The 20668-nt window shown below is 40.2% G+C and overlaps 1 protein-coding gene across 8 annotated transcripts in view; it reads left to right on the forward strand.

The window, feature by feature from the left end:
• The window catches only part of dock9b (dedicator of cytokinesis 9b), a 77704-nt gene extending 57136 nt beyond the window's left edge, over window positions 1–20568 (forward strand). For 6 of the 8 annotated variants that reach the window (XM_022201977.2, XM_051943282.1, XM_022201969.2 and 3 more), the window contains exons 38-52: window positions 758–873; window positions 2661–2798; window positions 2956–3138; window positions 3255–3368; window positions 4781–4996; window positions 5095–5152; window positions 8287–8393; window positions 9058–9180; window positions 10293–10406; window positions 11169–11315; window positions 13386–13596; window positions 14979–15169; window positions 15256–15356; window positions 16082–16220; window positions 19590–20568. In XM_022201977.2, the coding sequence (XP_022057669.2) occupies window positions 758–873; window positions 2661–2798; window positions 2956–3138; window positions 3255–3368; window positions 4781–4996; window positions 5095–5152; window positions 8287–8393; window positions 9058–9180; window positions 10293–10406; window positions 11169–11315; window positions 13386–13596; window positions 14979–15169; window positions 15256–15356; window positions 16082–16220; window positions 19590–19706 (2075 nt within the window). In that variant the 3' untranslated portion in view covers window positions 19707–20568. Of the gene's footprint in view, window positions 1–757; window positions 874–2660; window positions 2799–2955; window positions 3139–3254; window positions 3369–4780; window positions 4997–5094; window positions 5153–8286; window positions 8394–9057; window positions 9181–10292; window positions 10407–11168; window positions 11316–13385; window positions 13597–14978; window positions 15170–15255; window positions 15357–16081; window positions 16221–17724; window positions 17733–19589 lie in introns of those variants that run through there. The other 2 variants (XM_051943280.1, XR_007939447.1) reach the window with 2 other exon arrangements.
• Window positions 20569–20668: the final 100 nt, after the last annotated feature.

The following is a 20668-nucleotide window of genomic DNA, read 5'->3' on the forward strand; positions in this document are numbered from 1 at the left end:
CTTTTTTACTTAGATCACCACAAATAACATGCTATTTCTTCTCAGAGCCACCTACAAACATATACAAGCAAATCATTAACAACATGGGATAAATGTAGCTTGATAAGATTTTACAAACTTTTCAAGCTCAGACAGGTGGTTGAAAATGTATCTGCAGCTAAAAGTTAGCAGGATGAGAGCCAAGACTTACGTTATTATCTTATTATCTTCTCTATTTTTGTCTGATTATCACACTCTGATTGATTGCATCTAGAAAATAATACCGTATACGTAAAGTCTAGTTTGTGAGACACTGCCAGATTTAATTTCGTACAATATATTTAGGGTACGTCATGTTCCTTTCATTGAAATGTGTGTTAGTGAGAGCTGATCATAACCCAAATGTTCCTCTATTTCAAAGGAAAAGCTCACTTTTAAATGCTATTTTGTCTCACATTAACAAAATCAGCCCACTGACATAAAGAACTAAGTCGAGCTGAGAGTCAGCAGCATGTTTTCAGCTCAACAACATGTTTACCTGAATAACTAAACCGTGTTTACAGCAGCTCTGTGCTTCAATTAACCTCTGTCTACTGCTCTCTGCTGGTGGACACAAATAGTGGCAATAACAATAACAAGAAGGCTCTGGCATAATGTAATCTCTCGGTAAATAATCAGGAGTCATTCATACCGATCGCCAGAGCAAATAAATACAAGTAGGCCACGGCGTTGCTTTAATAAAGCGTTACCTCTGACAGTGGCTTTGTGTTCTGTGTAGTGTATTCTCACATGGAGGCAGATGTGAGCAGCCAGTGTCTGCTGGAGGCCAACGTGTCCACAGAGGTCTGTCTGACCGTTCTGGACACGCTCAGCATCTTCATCATGGGATTCAAGGTATTAGCAGAGTCAGACCGTGGACACACACCTTCCACATGCGTAACGTGACCATTAAAGGGGGAGTACACCTTATTTCACAGGTTCGCAAAGCCGTTATATTGTATAGGCTCTTAACAATGTTTTATATGACCCAATTTAACATGCTATGCATCATTTGAAAGCTTGTGAGTTGCAAATGATCCTTTTAGCAGTCAGAAGGTACATGCATTACTATTACTATTATGATTATTATTACTATTATGATTCATTCAGTTTATTTTATTGTCTTTTTATTGTGGAATTTCATTTTGTTATTATAAGGAAATAGTTTTGAAGTCCAAGTAATGTGTTTGTTCTACTGTTTTTATGTTCTAAAAAGCAATAAAAAGTGAAGTACAAAAAAGAAGTTACATGCAGTGACCCCTGGGGACAAAATCTGGTCATAAACATGCCGATACACATTTCCCGGTGACCCATCTTTAGATGCTATCTACTCAGAGTCCATACATTTTCGGTTAATGACTATTATACCTTTTGATAGAGTAACCTGCTGTAAAACAAATAATGGGTGCTTTGGGGATAACTCTTTTTCTTATTGCCACGGCAACCATTTCAGTATAAATAACTCTTTACCCCAGAATGAAAATGGTCTTAAGTGGTCAGATTATAAAGTATTTAAAAAAGCATCCATTATTTTAAGAAGCACTGTCTTAAGAGCAATCTGTGAAAAAATCAGCATGGTTGCTCGAATAGTTTAAAATGTATTAGGTTTTATGTAACGCCTGTCCCAAAACATACAGATTGAGAAAATGGCAGATAAAGATTGTGAACTATAAACAACTACACTGACAGTCATTAAAAACTTTGAGACCAAATTTTTCAACATAATTTTTATTTTGAAGCCCGAAACTGGATTTTCTTCATATGAATCATTTGTTTAGCACATTGGCATACAGAAACAAAAATCTAAAGTTTCAAGAATGATTTCAAAATAAAGCATTTCACAAAAGAAAGCGGCACCTGCCAAACACAAAGTCACAACAGTCAATTCCGAGTATGGCCTCCATTTGCTTGGATGCAGGCAGCAATCCGTCGGCGCATGCTTTGGACCAGGCTTCTGATTGTGGGTTGGGAACAGCCCATACGCCTGGTTACATCACTGTAGCTCAAAGCGGCCTCCACCATACCCAGTGCCCGGAGACGTTGTTCATGTGATAGACGCGGCATGATGCTGTTCACTGGACTAACAATGGTGGCCTTTTTTGGGCCTTTATATAGGCCTTCAAAACCCATTCTCACATTGTGCAGATACTCACTGAGTATTGCTTGGTGTGTATTTGGTTCACTTTTGCAAAGTGACCAACCCATGTGCAATGAATCATGACAAAATGACAACTCATCATTATCTCAACTACCAGGGCACTAGATCATCAGTAAATCCATCATGAATAATTACAACCCCCCTACAAGTAGAATTCTGCCTACATTTATACCTCAGAGTTTCTATTGACTGTCAGTATACTTGGCAAGTAGAGGGTGAGATGGAGGCCATGCAGCACTCTTGGAGTTCATTGACAAGGCTGGCCCAGGACAAGCAGAAGTGGAGGAACTTTGTTGCTGCCCTACACACTACTTGGTGTAAAGGATGATGATGATACTTGGCAAGCTGTTGTATGTCACTAACTAAACATTTCTTTGATACCTAATGAATAGTTTAAGCACTTGACATTTTTTTTTAAGATTTTTTTTGAAGGCATATAAGGTGTCCTCCCCCCTTAACGAACATGTCCATCCTGTGTGTTCAGACCCAGCTAAACTCGGATCTGGGTCACAATCCCCTGATGAAGAAAGTCTTCCAGGTGCACCTGTGCTTCCTGCAGATCCCTCAGTCTGAAGCTGCCCTCAAGCAGGTCTTCACCTCACTCAGGACGTTCATCTACAAGGTGAGCTTCACCTGATTTCACTTGGTTGTGGTGATTTTAACACATCTGTGCTGCTGATTTGCCTTCAGATGGAACCCGAGCATAATGATATCGGGATCTTTTATTATTTCCTCTTGATGGATTCTTTTCTAATGAGCTGCGTTTCCGTGTCCTCCAGTTCCCTTGCACCTTCTTCGACGGCCGGGCCGACATGTGTGCCTCTTTGTGCTACGAAATCCTCAAGTGTTGCAACTCCAAGCTCAGCTCCATCCGCAGCGACGCCGCCCATCTTCTCTACTTCCTCATGAAGAGCAACTTTGACTACACGGGCCGCAAGTCTTTCGTACGAACACACCTGCAGGTATGTGTTAAGATCTTGATATTTTCTGACGTGTCTAAGAACGTAAAGCATGTACAAAATACTACTAAACTGAGTTCCTCATCCTGTGAGTCATGAGTTGATTTTACTCATCTCAGGTGGTGATTGCTGTCAGTCAGCTGATTGCTGATGTCATTGGCATCGGCGGGACCCGTTTTCAGCAGTCGCTCTCCATCATCAACAATTGTGCCAACAGTGACAAAAACATCAAGGTGAGCAGTGCAGTGATTTCCACTTTAGCAGCTCCTGTTTGACATTTTCATTTTTCATTTTTCACATGGTAGAAAAACTCATAAACACAGATCAGTAAAAACAAATTAACTGCTTTCCACGAGGGTTCCAATGATGAAAAGTTCCAGATACAGGATCAGATAAATTCAACTTTATCTCAAGATGAACATTTTGACAGGACAGTAGGAATGTTGGACAGATTATATTCTGATGTTCGACTGGGATTTTGGGAAAAAAAAGACCTCACTTCGCTTCCATTTAAATTCACTCCATGTTTGGAGTTTTCTTTGGTCCATTGTCATTTTGCTGTGTGTCTCATGTCGTAATGTTAATTTTCAGTCGCTATTTTTCTCTTAAATCCAAACTGTGGTCAGACCTGATAAAGTTTTGATTTCCATTGGCATGATGAAGTTTTACTGCCCCTACAGAGTCTTATTAAAGTCAGTGAGGGCCACGCAAAAAGGCTTAGCTTGTCTTTTTTGAAGCTGACTATGTCTGTTTTCATTTTCTTGGGTTTTAGTGCATATTCCAAGAAATATCTGTTGATTATCCCCTTGTTTACTCTTTCAAAACACAAAAACAAACAACTTTGGAAGACACAAATCGGCATTTTAGTGATATAGATATTTCAAAATTTAGATAATGTGAATTCAGTTAAAATCACACACATTTATTTACATTAAGTTGTGAACACTGTCTCATTCCTGCCCAGATAGAGTTTGAATCTTCAGCTGTTCATGCAGACATATTGTCCCCTGCTAGCTTTGCGATTAAGTACACCCCCGTCAAACGTTTTAGGACACTGTCTCATTCAAATAAAGTAGAACCTGTCCTACAACTTTTGACAGGGGGTGTATTTCATCACATGGATGTGATCAGGGCAGGACTCTGATCATACATGTAAAGTTTCAGGCAGATTGGAGCATGTTCAGGGCATTTACACAGCATCTGAAATTTCATGGCGAAGGATCAAAATTCCAGAGGCCGCCACGGACACGCCCTTTGACTTTGGAAAAAGATTTTAATAACTTTGGATCATTAAGGCCTCCTGTATGTACTGGCCCAATTTGAGGTGAATTGGAGTTTCTCCCTAGGAGGAGTTTGCTCTAGAAAAACATGAAAAATGGGCAAAATCTGACATTCAACGCAAAATAGCTCACTTCCTGTTGGGTTTGGAATGTGGCTGTCACTGACTTTTTTGTTCAGCCTGATGTGCTGCATATGTGTACCACATTTGGTAGATACACCCCCTGTCAAAAGTTGTAGGACAGGTTCTACTTTATTTGAATGAGAAAGTGTCCTAAAACTTTTGACAGGGGGTGTAAATCCACGTGTACGTTTATCGTGCAAAAACAGACACAAAAGCCTGATTCGTTGTCGTCGTGCTTTGCAGCACACGGCATTTCCTTCGGACGTGAAGGACCTGATGAAGCGCATCAGGACGGTGCTGATGGCCACGGAGCAAATGAAGGAGCACGAGAACGACCCGGAGATGCTGGTGGACCTCCAGTACAGCTTGGCCAAGTCCTACACCAGCACCCCCGAGCTCCGTAAGACGTGGCTGGACAGCATGGCTCGCATCCACAACAAGAACGGTGATCTGTCAGAGGTATTTTTACATTTGGAATTAAATCCAAACCTTTCTTGCCCCTTTACTGAAGCATTACTGTAATAACTTGACTCTGTGTCGGCCGTCTTCGCCCGCAGGCCGCCATGTGTTACGTGCACGTCGCTGCTCTGGTGGCTGAGTACCTGTGGAGAAAAGGTGAGTTGAGTTATGAAAGTGCGCCTCTCATGGTAGTGGCATGATTATCTTGTAATGATTGATTAATAAGCTCTATAAAGCTCTATAAAACTGATTTAATTGACTTCTTGTGGAGAGAGGAAAGATTACAGACAGTTAAAAAAAAAAAAGGCAGCCTGGACTCAACGCTTATTCTGACATTAATTCCTCCTCCTTTAACATGCAGCTAAACAATAGATCAGTATAGCGACAACTGCAAGAATAAATAAGAGGATTTAATCATTTTCAGAGCAATAAAATACTTGTTTTGACTGAGAAAATACAGTGAGCCTAATACACCGTCATCTGCCCCCTGAGCTGTGGTCCAAGGGTCGTGTGTTCACTCCATGCTGCGTTCTCTAGATAAGATCCTCTCTTGTGTTTGTTGCAAACCGGATACAAGTTCAGGCTTTCGGAGGGGATCTATTGTATAACATGAGTGTTTTTTTTAAATCAGCGGTTCATTGCAAGGTCACAGTGTTAAATCCCTGCAGACTTCTTCTTCTGTAAAAAAAAAAAAAACAGAAGAGTCATTTTATCAGCTGCATGTGAAGTTAGTTATTAAATGCACACTCATTTCTAAAGGCTGTGTGTATCAGAGCAATCTTGAGCTTCCAGCAGCTCCTACAGCTCTTAGTTTTCTATGATGGCATGATTTAAACACATGCATCCTTTTCACTAAAAGGATGCACATTTTGGTTCAAAGTCAAAAATGTGCATCGGTTTTTGTGATGTAGAAAGTCACGCTAATCGCATCGCTTTAGTGGCATGACCTCTTACCTTCCTGTGAGTGAAAATGATTTAAGAAAGACTTCGGTGATCTACTTTAAAATGCGTGGCACAGTTCTTTCACTGTTACATAATTGGTCAAGATGGTTAAGAGTCAACCATGAATCGTCAAAAAGCAGGCCTGCAATAAACTGCTGGGACACAGGTGTCTGCCATGAAACTAAAACTGCTCCTACCTTTTCACAGATGTCTGCCGGGCTGCATGTTTTTCTGCTTTGTCTCGTCACTTCATGTTGCTCTTTTTTTTGCCTAAGTGTCTCTTTAACTTGCAAGAACCACTGAGTTCAGACCGCTCGACTGCAGTCTGCTCCACTGCTGACATAACCAGCAACACATCCCTTTAATCACACCGGTGCATTTAAGCCATCAGTGCTCTGCTTGTTCTTTTGTTGCATGCCTGCTTCCACACTGGAAAAAATGCTCCTCTCAAAACAAGAAAAAAAATGTATTTCAAGGAACTTTTACCTTGAAATAAGTAAAAAAAATCTGCCACTAGAACAAGTGAAAAATGGCTTAGTAAGATTTCTTGAAATAAGATGTGATATTTTTAGAATAGTGAGATCTTAAAATTAGCTGGAAAACCTATTTTAAGCTACATTTTACCAGGACTGTCAAGCTTAGGTGTCTAAACCCTCCTGTTGTCCCCATTTGTTCCCATGTCTGAAAAAATCCCAAAATTCAGCCAAAAACATTCCCTAATTTATAAAAAAAAATTTGCAAAACAATCAGGAAGAAAATTCCTTAAAAGTTTCCCTTAAAAGTTTAATTTTAAAAAAACTCAAATTTGCCAAGAAATAAAATTTTTTTTTTTTTTTTTAAAAATCTAAAAATTGAAAATATTTAAAAAAAAATCTTCTAAAAAATCCTAAAAATATCTAAAGTGATTCCATATATATCAGTACAAGTTTTAATATTTTCTTTAAGAACATTCAGGGAAAAAAATCTACCAAAATCCATCGAATTTCACTGCTCATTTCCTTTTTTCCACCAAAAAATGTTCAAAAATTTCCCAAAGAATTTTGAAAATGTGGACATTTTCACTGTGAAAATGTTTTTTTTTTTCCACATTTTAAAACTTTAAAACAGGTCAATTTGACCCACAGGATGACAGGAGGGTTAAAATCAGATATTTTATAGACTGTTGTATTTACCAAGATATTTCAGATGCGTTGTCTTATAACAAGTCCCCCCATCTTGCGGAAATATCACTTGTTGAGTGAATTTATCTTAAATCAAGTAAGATGAGACATTTTGACGAAAAATAAGACAAACAGACTTGGTAAGATTTAGAGTTTTCGCAGCGCACAATTGTGCTGCTCACATTTCAAAAGCCTCACATACACCTCAGCATCCACCCGCTGCTGCTAAGCCGAGCTTCCCTTTTGGGGGGAAATTAGTACTGTCCGCTGCTTCCCGATCCCCGTTGAGCAAAAATGTAGACACAAAACACAAACGCTGCACATGTTTTACTGCTGCACGGCTCCTCCAAGGCTGCTCAGTGGATGTATCATTTCCGACGGCTACAGTCTTGAAAAAAATTTGTGGCAGAAATCACGGCACCATAAAATGTGTTCATTTAATATAGATGTACCCACAAACAAAAGGTCATTGCGCTGAGTACAGGCGTGTGTTCTGCATGTATACGTTATGTACGGATACCAAATCGCGGGCGGCGGGATTTGATGGGGCTCAGAAACACCCCCACAATTTAATCAGCTGTTCCTTGGATCAGTAAGTCCCGATAAGTCCACAGCGGAGGATTTATAGCGGGATCGCAATCATGTGATCGTCAGCAGGCAGCTGAAGTGGCGTTCACTTGTTGTCATGGTTACAGTGACGCTATCTGGCAACGATACAGAAATCTGTAACTAATCCGTGGATCCAGACTGTAAGCTGCATCACTGCCAGAATCTAATCACTTGCTCCTTGTGTCATTTCTGACCTTCCCTGAAATTTCCATCCAAATCCGTTAGTCTGTTTTTGAGTAATGTTGCTAACAGACAGACGGACAGACAGACGGACAGACGGACAAACGGACGCCGATCGTTCCATAGCTCTGCCGTTCCTTGGTGGAGTTACGATCTATTCGAACAACTCAAACAACCATCGAAACTTTTAAAAAACAGATACTTTGGGTGACAAATAGTCATATTTTACTGCCGATTCCGTTCGTCCATCTTTTAAGTAGAGTTTTTGCTTGATGTGATCTAGTCGGTGAAAGTGGATTTTCATTGCAGCTTTTCTTTCCTGATTTTACTCTGTGTGAAAATGATTTTCAGTGCTTCCTTTCACTCGTGGGTGTCGTGGCGTTCCTCTCTTCATGTTAGGTATGTTCAGACAAGGCTGCTCCTCTTTCCGCGTCATCACCCCAAACATCGACGAGGAGGCGGCCATGATGGAGGACGTCGGGATGCAGGACGTTCACTTCAACGAGGTCAGGCTCTGTTACTGTCAGCTTTTTCTAAATTCCACACGCTCGTCGCCTCACGTGTTGTGTAACTGCTGCTGCTTGGAAGAGCTCTTATCGTTCTGAAGAGTAATAAGAGATTAAATTGAAATAGCGTGGACTTTAACACAGGGTTTGGTGCGTTTGTTGTTCCTGTAGCGACACTCGCGCTGCTGGCAGAAGGAGCAAACGCTCTCGGGGGTCGGCACGCTCACTCCTCAGTGTCTCGATCAGCTTCAACGGGGGGGCAGGGGCTTGTTGACACAGAGGCCTGAGAGCGGTCCTTCTGATGAAGCCATAACCCTGTGAAGTTGAAAGTGATGGCTTGACAGCGCGCGAGCTTTTATGAGTCAGTGAACAGATTTGTACGTAATGAACGGCGCTTTTGCCTTCCATCTCCTCTCCTGAAAACTTTTTCTCTTTACGATCCGGAGTCAGTGTCATGCCCCCAATAAAAGAAAGGAGATAATGGGTCTATTACCTCCCACACCTGCTGTCTTTGCAGGAACACGAGGCTCGGCTCACCACGGCCTCCGAGACAAACAAGAAAAAGCAAAAAATGTCCCTCTGTGCAGCATTAAAAATGACAGGGAGGAGGGGAAAGTTCGGTGAAGCTTACGTGTTTTTTATTTTGTGTGCGTGTTTGCGTCAGGAGGTGCTGATGGAGCTGCTGGAGGAGTGTGGCGACGGTCTTTGGAAGGCCGAGCGTTACGAGCTAATAGCCGACGTCTACAGGCTCATCATTCCCATCTACGAACAGCGTAGAGACTTTGAGGTAAACCCGCACAGTGAGCACGATTTCCACAATATCCTGCCAGAAAACATGGTGTTGAATTTAAAACGTAGAGTCAGGTTTGGTTTGTGTATTTAGCTCTTATTATTGCTAGAAATTAAGTTTGCAGGCTTTTCTCATCGGCTTGCAGACTTCTCTACTTGTGCTTGTAAACATTTGGATTAAATATTTGGGCAATAATAGGCTTAATCCTGCATCACGGAATTTTTTATCACCCCCAAAGAGGTTTGAGGCTGCACCAATATGCACGTCCTGTCAAAAGTTTTAGGACGCTTTCTCATTCAAATGAATAAGAAAGCGTCCTAAAACTTTTGACAGGAGGTGTAAACCTACCAGCACTAGAATTACACAGAACGGAACAAGAAACACAGAGGTCTGACGATTCCACTTTTTCTAACTCCACAACCTCTTACTGTGCTAGTCCTCACCGCAAACTTCAAGATTTGACTTTAATTCAAAGTTATTTGAGCAGCTCATATGATGCTTTTGGTGTTTCTCCCTTTCCTTTAGTATGCTGAAGCATTTTGACCTGCAAACTTACAAAACCCAAAGTCTACACCAAAGGGAATTATTCAATCCCACATGAAACGCTGCGTCATATCTGCCTGAAACACCTCGTTTGAAATTCAGGCTTCCCTTCCACTGTTTATCTACATCACCATGAAACACATTAGCCTCATTAGCCGTGCGGTTAGCTAGCATTTACTTGCTTTCTTTATTTATTTATTTGCATATCGCTTTTCATGCAGAACAACACAAAGCGCTTTACAAGAATTAAAAACAAAGAAGGCAATAAATAAATACAATTAAAAATTAAAATTAAAAAAATCCAACTCTCCACCCTCCCTACATATAGACAGCCATTCACATGCACACACACACACACACATACACAGACTCACACACTCACACAACATGACATCATCAAGACGTGGCGAGGTACGGAGGAACACCGGAACTGAAATAAATAAATAGAATAAAATAATGTAAAAATAAGCTAAAATAGAGGTTAAAATATGTAAAACCATAAGCTGGTGCTCTTTGTCGATTCTCACGACGGTTTCTGCGATTTGTTTTGTAAATCTGCGGAACAGAAACTGACGCACCTGTACGACACGCTGCACCGCGCTTATACCAAAGTGATGGAGGTGATGCACAGCGGCAAGAGGCTGCTGGGCACGTACTTCAGAGTGGCCTTCTTTGGACAGGTAAACACACACATTAGAAATGCAGTAACCAACGTTTTTTTTTGCCAAGCATGAATACTAACTCCTGATAGCACGGTTGTCATCTTATCTCTCGTCTTGTTCAGCACAGGATCACACCCATACAGACTCTGACCCTCACATGACCCTTGAATAATAATAATAATAATAATAATAATGTACTCCTACTAAAACTCTTTCTAATGCAGATTTCTTTTCTTCTTTTCCTCCCCCTCCAAGGCTGCGGTAAGTGTGTAGAGCTGTGTGTGTCAGGGCGTCTTTATGTTATAAATCAGGGCTGATGTGTTTTAATTTGATCAGGCACAAGTAGTTGTACATTTCCTAGCTTTATCTTGCACAACCTGGTTTCTAAAAGCGCTACAATAAGAAATCCATTGTATAGGTTTCTTAATTTTCTCCTGTTTCCCAAATCAAGATTCTGCCTCTCTTTTTTCTTCAGTCCCCGTTAACCTTTCCTCTAATTGACCATTTCACCTCTAGATTCTGCCTGCTTCCACCCACACACTCATCTGTGTGCTTTTTCCACAAACACACAACCAAGTAGCTGCTACGTGTGCACAAATACAACCATAAATAGACTGTGTGGTTATGGCGCAGGCTGATAATTGCATGTTTTCCCCTCTTGAATGTTTTCATCTCTAGTTAGAATCACACCTCGCTTAGAGATAAGAAGGACGCGTGTTTTCTTCAGCGGCTCGTTTCTGTGGATAGCGTTGTAACCTTCTCTATCCCGCCATACTGCAGGGCTTCTTTGAAGATGAGGATGGAAAGGAATACATCTACAAGGAGCCAAAGTTCACTCCGCTGTCGGAAATTTCCCAGAGGCTCCTGAAGCTCTACTCGGATAAATTTGGCCAGGAGAACGTCAAGATAATTCAGGACTCCGGCAGGGTGTGTGCGCATTTCTGTGAATGTGTGAATAATTGTGCTAGAAAATAACTTTATCAGAGAACTAAATAGGAGATCAGCCTATGTTTAAAAGCGCAAACAGAACAAAAGTGATCAACCGTTCTGTCATACTTTCAGAGGGTGTCCCAGTCCTGGATGTTGCTTTTTCTAAAATGATGCAGTTAGTGAACGAAGTGCGAGCTAGCTGGACATGCTGTCTAAGCAAATACTTCCAATACCTGGTAAAGTCACAACTTGCTATTCTGTGAAGGGACTGAGCAACAATTACTGAGTTAGAGGATCTGTTTTAGAGGCAGACAGCAGCATTTTTAAGCTTTGGAAAACAACAGCTAGCTCTTTGTTCTCGTTTCCACTCCTGACTCCAGCTAGACAGACTTAAGAGAGAGACAGATGTTGATCCTGTCATCTGTTCACAAGAAAACGTGAAGCATTTTCCCCAAAGTAAAACGATTCCTTTATAATAATAATAATAATAATAATAATCTTTATTTATGTACCACTTTTCATACATCAGTTGTAGCACAAAGTGCTTTACAAACAGACAAATAATTAAAATAAGATGAAAGATATTAAGACGCAAATTCACCCACCCCGCAATCCATACACTGTAATGTTTAAAAAGCAACATAAATAGACAATAATAAGTCAGGGACAATGTTATAGCCAGTATGTACTGAGGAAATGCCATCTTAAAGGTTTAAAATAGGTAAACACTGGAGGTTAGTTTAAAGTGTAAAATAAATAAATAAATAAAAATAAATGAATAAAATAAAATAAATCCATAAGTAGATCAGTAAAATAAATAGATAAATAAGTAAATAAATTCAATTAAATATATCATATAATAATAAAATAAACTGAAACAGAATAAAAGATAGAATAAAATAATAATAAAGATAATAATAATAGTGATAATTATAAATTGGGAGTTGTAAAAAGAATAAAAACACGAAAAGGTAGTTCAAGTAAAAGCCTGACTAAAAAGGTAGAGTTTGAGTTTGTTTTCAAAAACATTAACATTCGGTGCAGCCTTTAGCGCTTAGGTGTCACTTTCAAAAAGTTACACTGAGGTTCTGAAGCACAGAAATGTCCACATCATAAACAATGCCAGAAAAACGTTGTATATGAATATTATGTTTGACTTTCAATGACTTATCTCCTTTGATCTACATCAGTTCTGATCGTTATTACCAAATATTCATTCATTTTTTCACTCTTTCTGTGCCAGTTTGTTCACATTATGTCAGAAAAAATTAAGTATTTTCAAGTGCTTTTTTTTTTATTAGAGATGTGTCAATGGCTTACATCAGTATTTAGGCATTATTTTTTGTGTAATGTAACGTTTAAAAATATATATCTTTATATATATATTACACTCGGGACCTTAAGGACAAAGACGTTCCCATTAAATCCCATTTTAACTGCTGTTTTTGATCCCTCTTGTGAAATCATACACTCGATGTTTTTAGGCTTTCATTCTGGAGCTTTTTCTTCAGTCGTCATTTTTACTGTTTTCCACCAGATTGTGTCATTTTTTCATGGAGCAAATACAGGCTTTGCTTGTTTTGTCGCTTCCTGCGGTATTATAGAGAACTGCACACTTTTATCCATGTGCTAACATAACTGAACAAGGGTTTTCTAATCATCAATTAGCCCATTAGCTAACACAATGTAGCATTAGAACACAGGAGTGATGGTTGCTGGAAATGTTCCTCTGTACCCCTATGGAGATATTCCATGAAATATTTCCAGCTACAATAGTCATTTACCACATTGACAATGTCTACACTGGATTTATCAATCATTTAATGTCATCTTCATTGGAAAAAACTGCTTTTCCTTTCACAAATAAGGACATTTCTAAGTGACACCAAATTTATTATCAGGTCTGAGGTTAAAAATTAACAATCCCGTGCAAAATACAAAAAAATCCCAAATGAAATGGATGAAAATGTCCTCATGAGGATTAAGGTTTTTGTACGATCTCAGTGGTATCGGACCATAATTTTGTATGAAATCAGTCTAAAACATTTGTCTTTTTTGCCCCCCCAGGTGAACCCGAAGGACCTGGACTTGAAGTACGCTTACATCCAGGTGACCCACGTCACACCGTACCTGGACGACAAAGAGCTGGAGGACAGGAAAACCGACTTTGAGAAGAGCCACAACATCCGGCGCTTTGTGTTTGAGACGCCGTTCACCGTGTCGGGCAAGAAGCAGGGCGGGGTGGAGGAGCAGTGCAAACGGCGCACTGTCCTCACCAGTGAGTCACGCACTGATGGAAATAACGTCACCTGGAGCAGTTCTACTGTCAGAAATATGTGGAATAATGCAGCACAGCCAATCTTATCACAGCAGCTGAACGCATTAATGTCTGCCTGGTTGTTGTCTGTTGTTGTTAATCATCTTTTAAGTGTCCACCTGAGTAGCAGTCACCTGAAATGTAAAGCAGATAAGGCCAGGTGAGGCTGGTTACTGCACCGCTCGCTTTATCTGGAGGTTCAGGTGTTATCTTTGCCTTGTTAGTAATCATGCTGACAGACACACTTAAGGCTGTTTACATGTGCAGCGGATCAAGGTTAATAGGAATGTGATGAATGGTTATAAATGTGACTGTGAAAACACATGATAGTGCGTACCTAAGAGGGCTTTACGTGTACATTGGATCTGACATTTAACCCTTAAAAAGCCAGGACCGAGTATACTCGTACACACAGCCGAAACCGAACATTCTCGGCTCGCTAATTAACATAAAATATGCACACACCTGTATGTTTGGTAAGATGTAAACATTGGCCCCAAATTTGCTTATTTCACACGATAAAGTCGTATGAGCCGTTATAACGAAGCCGCAATTATGAAGCTCTTATCGGGGCGTGTACCGTAATAACACGGCTGAAATTCACAATGGCGAACGTCTACGACAATGCGACCTCGCAAGACTTGATCGATATTTTTATGGATTAGGTGGTTTTAGTAGCCTAGCCGCGCTAGACAACCCACGGCAACGAATTTAATTCTCTGCCAGGGTGGGTCTAGTTACTCTCCATAAGGCTCGAGGCTGGATGCTCCTAAAACTGGCCGGACCAATCACCATGAAGTGTAGAGTCAGAAGGCGGGCGTAACTAAGTGACGACAGAGGCGTGACGATTCTGACAGAAATAACCGGCGCACAATAAACAGTTATCTTTCGACTCGGCTTTGGCCACAGCCCTTAAAGATTTGAAGCTAAAATTCAACTTGAAAGATAAACAAAGGACGGCACTGAAGTGTTTCATTGAGAAGAAAGACGTATTTGGACTTATGCCGACGGGATATGGCAAATCCTTAATATACCAGTTGGCTCCGCTGGTTGGGAAGCTAATGGGACTTAGCCACAATCCGGTGCTCTAGGAACTACGTCAGCCTATTCGTTGCGCTGATTGGTTGTATACCTACCCAATTGCTGCAGAGGGATTTGATAGACAACCTTTTAGCCCGCCTCCCTCCCTGTCGAGTGTTCCTAGACCCTTGTGTCTTAAGAGCTGGGTCTAGCGCGGCTAGGCTATGGTTTTAGTATATGTTTTAGTATATGTATTTCTCCAGAAACATGGCCTTGTAAGGGTTAAAATCCTACTTTTTCTCCCATGAACCTGTTTCCCCCAGCCACCCACTGTTTCCCCTACGTAAAGAAGCGCATAGCGGTGATGTACCAACACCAGACGGACCTGAGCCCCATAGAGGTGGCCATAGACGAGATGAGCGCCAAGGTGGCCGAGCTGCGACTCCTGTGTTCGGCCTCGGAGGTGGACATGATCCGTCTGCAGCTCAAACTGCAGGGCAGCATCTGTGTTCAGGTGCAGGAGAAAAGAGCTCTATATTTTTGTTTTTCTTTTCAATTGACATTTTCAGTTCGACCTTGATTATTTTTTTTATTTTCCAGGTAAACGCCGGTCCTCTTGCCTACGCCAGAGCCTTTCTAGATGACAGCAGTGCCAAGAAATACCCCGACAACAAGGTCAAACAGCTCAAAGAGGTCTTCAGGTACTGATTGCTGACAGAAGCATTTTATTTGTATTCTCTCTGGTGTCCTTTCTTTGTCATACAGCCTTCCTGATTCAAATTCAAATGAATTATTTTACATTATGCTTGGCTACAAAGCATTGAAATGAAGTTTAACAGCCAATAAATAAATAAAACTAGCTAAAATATGTCGTGTGAAAGTGTAAACTGAGCACATTTAATTTCTGTAAGTCGGTGTGTAAATTCTAGCCTGACCAGTACAGGATTTTCTGATGCTGGAAAAAAAAGTTTTCAGACACCCTTAAAATTTTTACACAATCTCAAATACTATCATGAAATATTTGTGGAAAAATCTTTTTGTGTGGCTGCGTTAGACAGACACAGATACAGATTACATATATTTTCTGTTAATTTTCTTTAAGAAAAACGAACAAATTCTTCAAAACAACCCAATACTCGGAATTTTCTTGTATTTATGGAACCAATTGAAAACTTATTTCCATCACTGTGTATTGACAGATAGTAATCTTGTTTTTTTAAAAATCTGGAGCACTGATGCGAAAAAATGAACAATTAAACCTTCATTCAGAACACTTTTGAATCAGTTCACTGCAGAAGAAGAAGTGACGTACTCCTGAGGCGGCGACCTGAACTGTTCCTCTTTTGCTAAAGGTTTCCAAATGAGGACAAGAAGAGATTAAGCTTTTATTGGGCAGCACTAAAAGTGTCCCTGCGTCTCTCTTCAGGCAGTTCGTGGACGCCTGCGGTCTGGCGCTGGGGGTGAACGAGCGGCTGATCAAAGAAGACCAGCAGGAGTATCACGATGAGATGAAGGCCAACTACCGGGACCTGACCAGGGAGCTGTCCAGCATCATGCACGAGCAGGTAAGAACGCTGAATGTGACCGTGAGTATGTGCCAAATCATGCCTGGATGCCTGAACTCTGCTGCATGTTGTTTGCTAAATTAAATCAGGTGTAATTCATGTAGTTTTGTACCAACACACTCCTGATAATTTAGAAATCAAAACATCGTCACCAGTGAGTTTCTTACAAGACTGTAGGGCTGTCCCGAATAGTGGTTTATGGCCTCCGAATATTCGGGCCCTATTAAAGACGAATAGCTGAATATTCGTTCCGCCCTGTAACGTCTGACGGGGGAGGGGGTTGTGGCGGAGAATATTCGGATCCGTTCGTCTGGTCTCCCGGGTCCAAATTTTGCCTTCGTTTTGTCTTCAGTTAAACTGAAGAATTCTCAAACAGCGGAGGTCTTCAGCATCTTGTCTTGTGTTTATGCAAAGAAGTGAAGCGTGACGTCAGAGTCGGCAGCAACCCGGCCATTCGGGTGGTGGTAAGAAACACGAATGGAGGAGCCGAGATGAGCCGGGGAGGGGGATATTCGGATACCAAAATTAATATCCGCATACCGCCGTAACGAACGAATATTCGGGTCCAGCCCTAGAACACTGTATACAAGAATTGAATTGGTGGGTTTTGTTGACTACATGGTAAAAAACAAAGGATTAATCATTATCTGTGTTTAAAACAGTTTTATTCTGACTTATTTTAGCAGGGTTGTCGCCAGCGCTTTTCAGCGTAACGGGCCGTTACGCTGTCGGTTTAAAAGATTACGCTGTGATTAGGGCCGCTACGCCGCCTTTCATGTTGTGTTATTGTGTTTTGAGCACATTTGCTTGCGTCATATTTCCATATTTATGTGAGAAAACTTCTTTATTGGGGCAGTTGGCGCTGTGAAAGAGAGTTATTTTGACAGATAACGCCATGTGCGTTTGTTTTTATCGACTGGGTGCCTATCTAGGTTAATTTATGTCTCCCCACCTCAGCTGTACTTTCCTGTCGATTGACCCGTTCCCGTCTAAAATTAAGAGTCGCTTCCAATCTCGGGGTTACAATTGGCCTGTTGTTTCCGTGATGCCATGTATGGTGAACAGTGACCTAAACTACGAGCATTTGGAGCATCTGCGTGACGCTTATGACATTCTGGCCGCTCGCCAGATTTAATGAAGGTTATTGCGCATAGTGTCGGGCCGTCCCGACCTGCCGTTACGCTGTAAAAAAATCCTGGTGAGAACCCTGTTTAGCTTTATTTATTTTATGTTTTTTGATTTTATTTAGCGTTATCGTCTTCATTTGTTCTGTGATCTGCTCTTTAATAATTGTTGTGAAGATGTTGTCTTGTGTTGCATTATATTGGTTCAGAAACTACACATTTTTAGTGAATAAGATGATGCTCTGAATAAAAATATGTGGAAATATTCAGAGCTGTGTCTATAACATCATGTACTAATGTCTGTCCTCTGCTGCAGTCTTCTGCTCATCCACTAACCTCTTGTCTCTTGTCTCCTGCTCTCTTTGTGCTGGCCCGAGCAGATTGGATGGTAAAGCTGCTTTTGTCGTGTGTTAAAGTTGCTGTTGTTGCTGCAATAAAGATGCACGGGTGGCGGGTGGAGCAGGATGGAATCTTTTATTATATAGATTAAGTTTTCCTCGGGTGTTTCGGTTCTGACTGTAAAGTTGGTCCACAAGTGGTCTGGTCTGATGTGGCTAAGCTAATTTCCAACATACTTTATAAAATAGATCTTGTTTTTATCTTGTTCATGGATTGGCCTTCCGCATTATTCCACTTTATTTGTTTTACGTAGGATTGTTTTACTCCATAATGTTTGTTAAAATTTGCTTTCACACTGGAAAAAATGTCCCTCCCAAAACTAGAAAAAAAAACTTATTTCAAGGAACTTTTACCTTGAAATAGGTGAAAAATCTGCCACTAGAACAAGTGAAAAATGACTTGGTAAGATTTCTTAAAATACGATATTTAGAATATTGAGATCTTAAAATTAGCTGAAAAACTTATTTTAAGTTATATTTTATTGTCAAGCTTAGGTGTCTTAACCCTCCTGTTGTCCTCATTTACGGTTATCAAAAAACATTGTTTCCCTGTCTGAAAAAAATAAAAAATTCAGCAAAAAATTCCCCAAATTTATAAAAATTTGCCAAATCTTCAGAAGTAAATTCCTTAAAGATTAAGAAATAATAAAAATGTAAAAATTGTAAAAATGAATACAAATCTTCAAAAAAAATCCTAAAAATATCTAAAGTGATTCCATATATATATATATATATATATATATATATATATATATATATATATACATCAGTAGAAGTTCTAATATTTTCTTTAAGAACATCTGGGGGGAAAAAATCAACCAAATTCCCTGAATGTTCTTAAAGAAACTTTTTTTAAACTTTTTTTTTTCACTGAAAAATGTTTTTAAAAAATTCCCCCCAAAAAATGTAAAATGTGGAAGATTTCACTGTGAAAATATATTTTTTCCCACATTTTTAAAATTTAAACCGGGTCAGTTTGACCAGCAGGACGACACGAGGGTTCAACTTATTTTGAGTTTTCTTGTAAAGTTCAACTCGGAACAAGATAATTCCAAGATTGTTTGACTTAACGGGATATTTAAGATACATTGTATTAAAATAAGTCCCTCCATCTGCTGAAAGTCACTTGTTAAGTGAATTTATCTTAAATCAAATGGGATGACACATTTTGACTAAAAATAAGACAAATAGACTTGGTGAGATTTAGAGTTTTTGCAGTGCAAATTAAAAAGGCACGTAGAGGACGCAGTGCAGCAATAATGTTAGAAATTGAGTAGAAAACAAGGAAAATAAAGATATCTAACATAAATAAAACAAACAGGGATAAACATTTATACAAATGTAGAACAGGTAAAATATTAAGAATAAAAGATAGAATGAAAAGGAAAGAAAAAAACAACAACTTAAGGTGTGAAAAAGCTGAAAATGAGCATGTAAAGCAAACAGAGTAAAATGTAAACCCTCCTAGTTGAGGTTCATTTTCTATAATCGCACGATGCTTTTATTTACCCCTCATCTGTTTAATTCCTTCTCCCATAAAATTATCTATGCAGACTGATCATCAATATTAAACCATGATCCTACACCTGCACAGCGGACAGGATATTCTCACTATGCGGTATTTTCGTGTTTGAAGAATACACACTGATGCCGTGTTTTTTTATAGAACTGCTTTTTCCTTGATATTTTCATAAGTAAAACTGACTAAATGTAAATCCGCCGTAAGAAAAAGTCCTCAGTCCTCCCTAAAATGTAAAACCCCACTTAAACTTATCATGCATGTTTGTGTTTCAGTTTTGCAGAGTAAAATGTGTTTCCTCATCTTCCTAAATGACCGTTTCTTTCAGATAAACCCGGTGGACGACGGCACCAGGAGCGCCCTGTCCGACTCCATGGGCATCTTCAACGCTATCAGTGGCACCCCGACCGGTGCCAACCCCCCCGGCTGCTCCACCGTCCTCTGACAGCCCAACGATCGGTCAAACCGCCCGAAGGATCGGTCAGGGCGCCGACATCCGTTGCTGTTTTCTCTCCTGCTCTTTCTGTCATGAGCTGGAAAATCCGTGGATTGTTTTTGTTTCCTATGGAGACTCCGGTCAGACATTTCAAAAGCCAGAGCGTCGACTTCTCGTCAGATTCGTGCCGTTTGTCCTCGAGAAGAGTTTGTTTTCTCGCATGTGAGCAGGTTGAAGCCGTCCTCAGCGAGCATGCACCCACTGCTGTGACACTGTAATGTTCTTGTTCTTGTTCTTGCCCCATCCAGAAGAAAACAAACTAAAAGAAAACTTCAATTCGTGTTTTGTACCAGAGCGCTTCAAGACGGATAAATAAACAAATGCCGCTGCTGTAACTGCGCGTCTATTCTTTAGCTGATGCACAGTATTTTTGCATTTCTGTTTTTTTTCTATTCTTTTTCTATTGTGGCCCGGTTACAGCAGCTGCATTGTTCTGTTCAGCTCAGAGGCATCTATCTTTTATCTCAGCTTGGACTTTTGAGAGAATTATTTACTCTATTTTAGGCCAACGGACGTGTATAGAACTGTCAAAGCCAAGTGAACCACGACGCTTTAACCTATTTTCTGTTTAAAAAAAAAAAAGAGAAGCGTGTGCAATATTTTCTATTGTTACCGAGGCTACCGACTGCACAGACACCACTCCTGCCAAAGACATTAGAAGACGACGAGGGTGCGACAGTTTGTAATCTACCCCTTTGTTTCTTTCTCTGTCATGTCGATCTGTGAGATGAGATTTTAAAAAAACGTTTTTACTCAACGACTGCTCGTGTAAATATGTTTACCAATAAATAAAATCTGTCATAACGCCTTCTTTCCAGCTTTGTTTCTGCAGAACGAAAGGTGTCAGAAGCAGGTGAGGCAAATGCTGATGTTGAGATTTCTATTTTTCCGTCTTTTTGCCGACTTTGTTG

This window comes from Acanthochromis polyacanthus, chromosome 22, assembly GCF_021347895.1.
Source record: "Acanthochromis polyacanthus isolate Apoly-LR-REF ecotype Palm Island chromosome 22, KAUST_Apoly_ChrSc, whole genome shotgun sequence".
NCBI classification, from domain to species: Eukaryota; Metazoa; Chordata; class Actinopteri; family Pomacentridae; genus Acanthochromis; species Acanthochromis polyacanthus.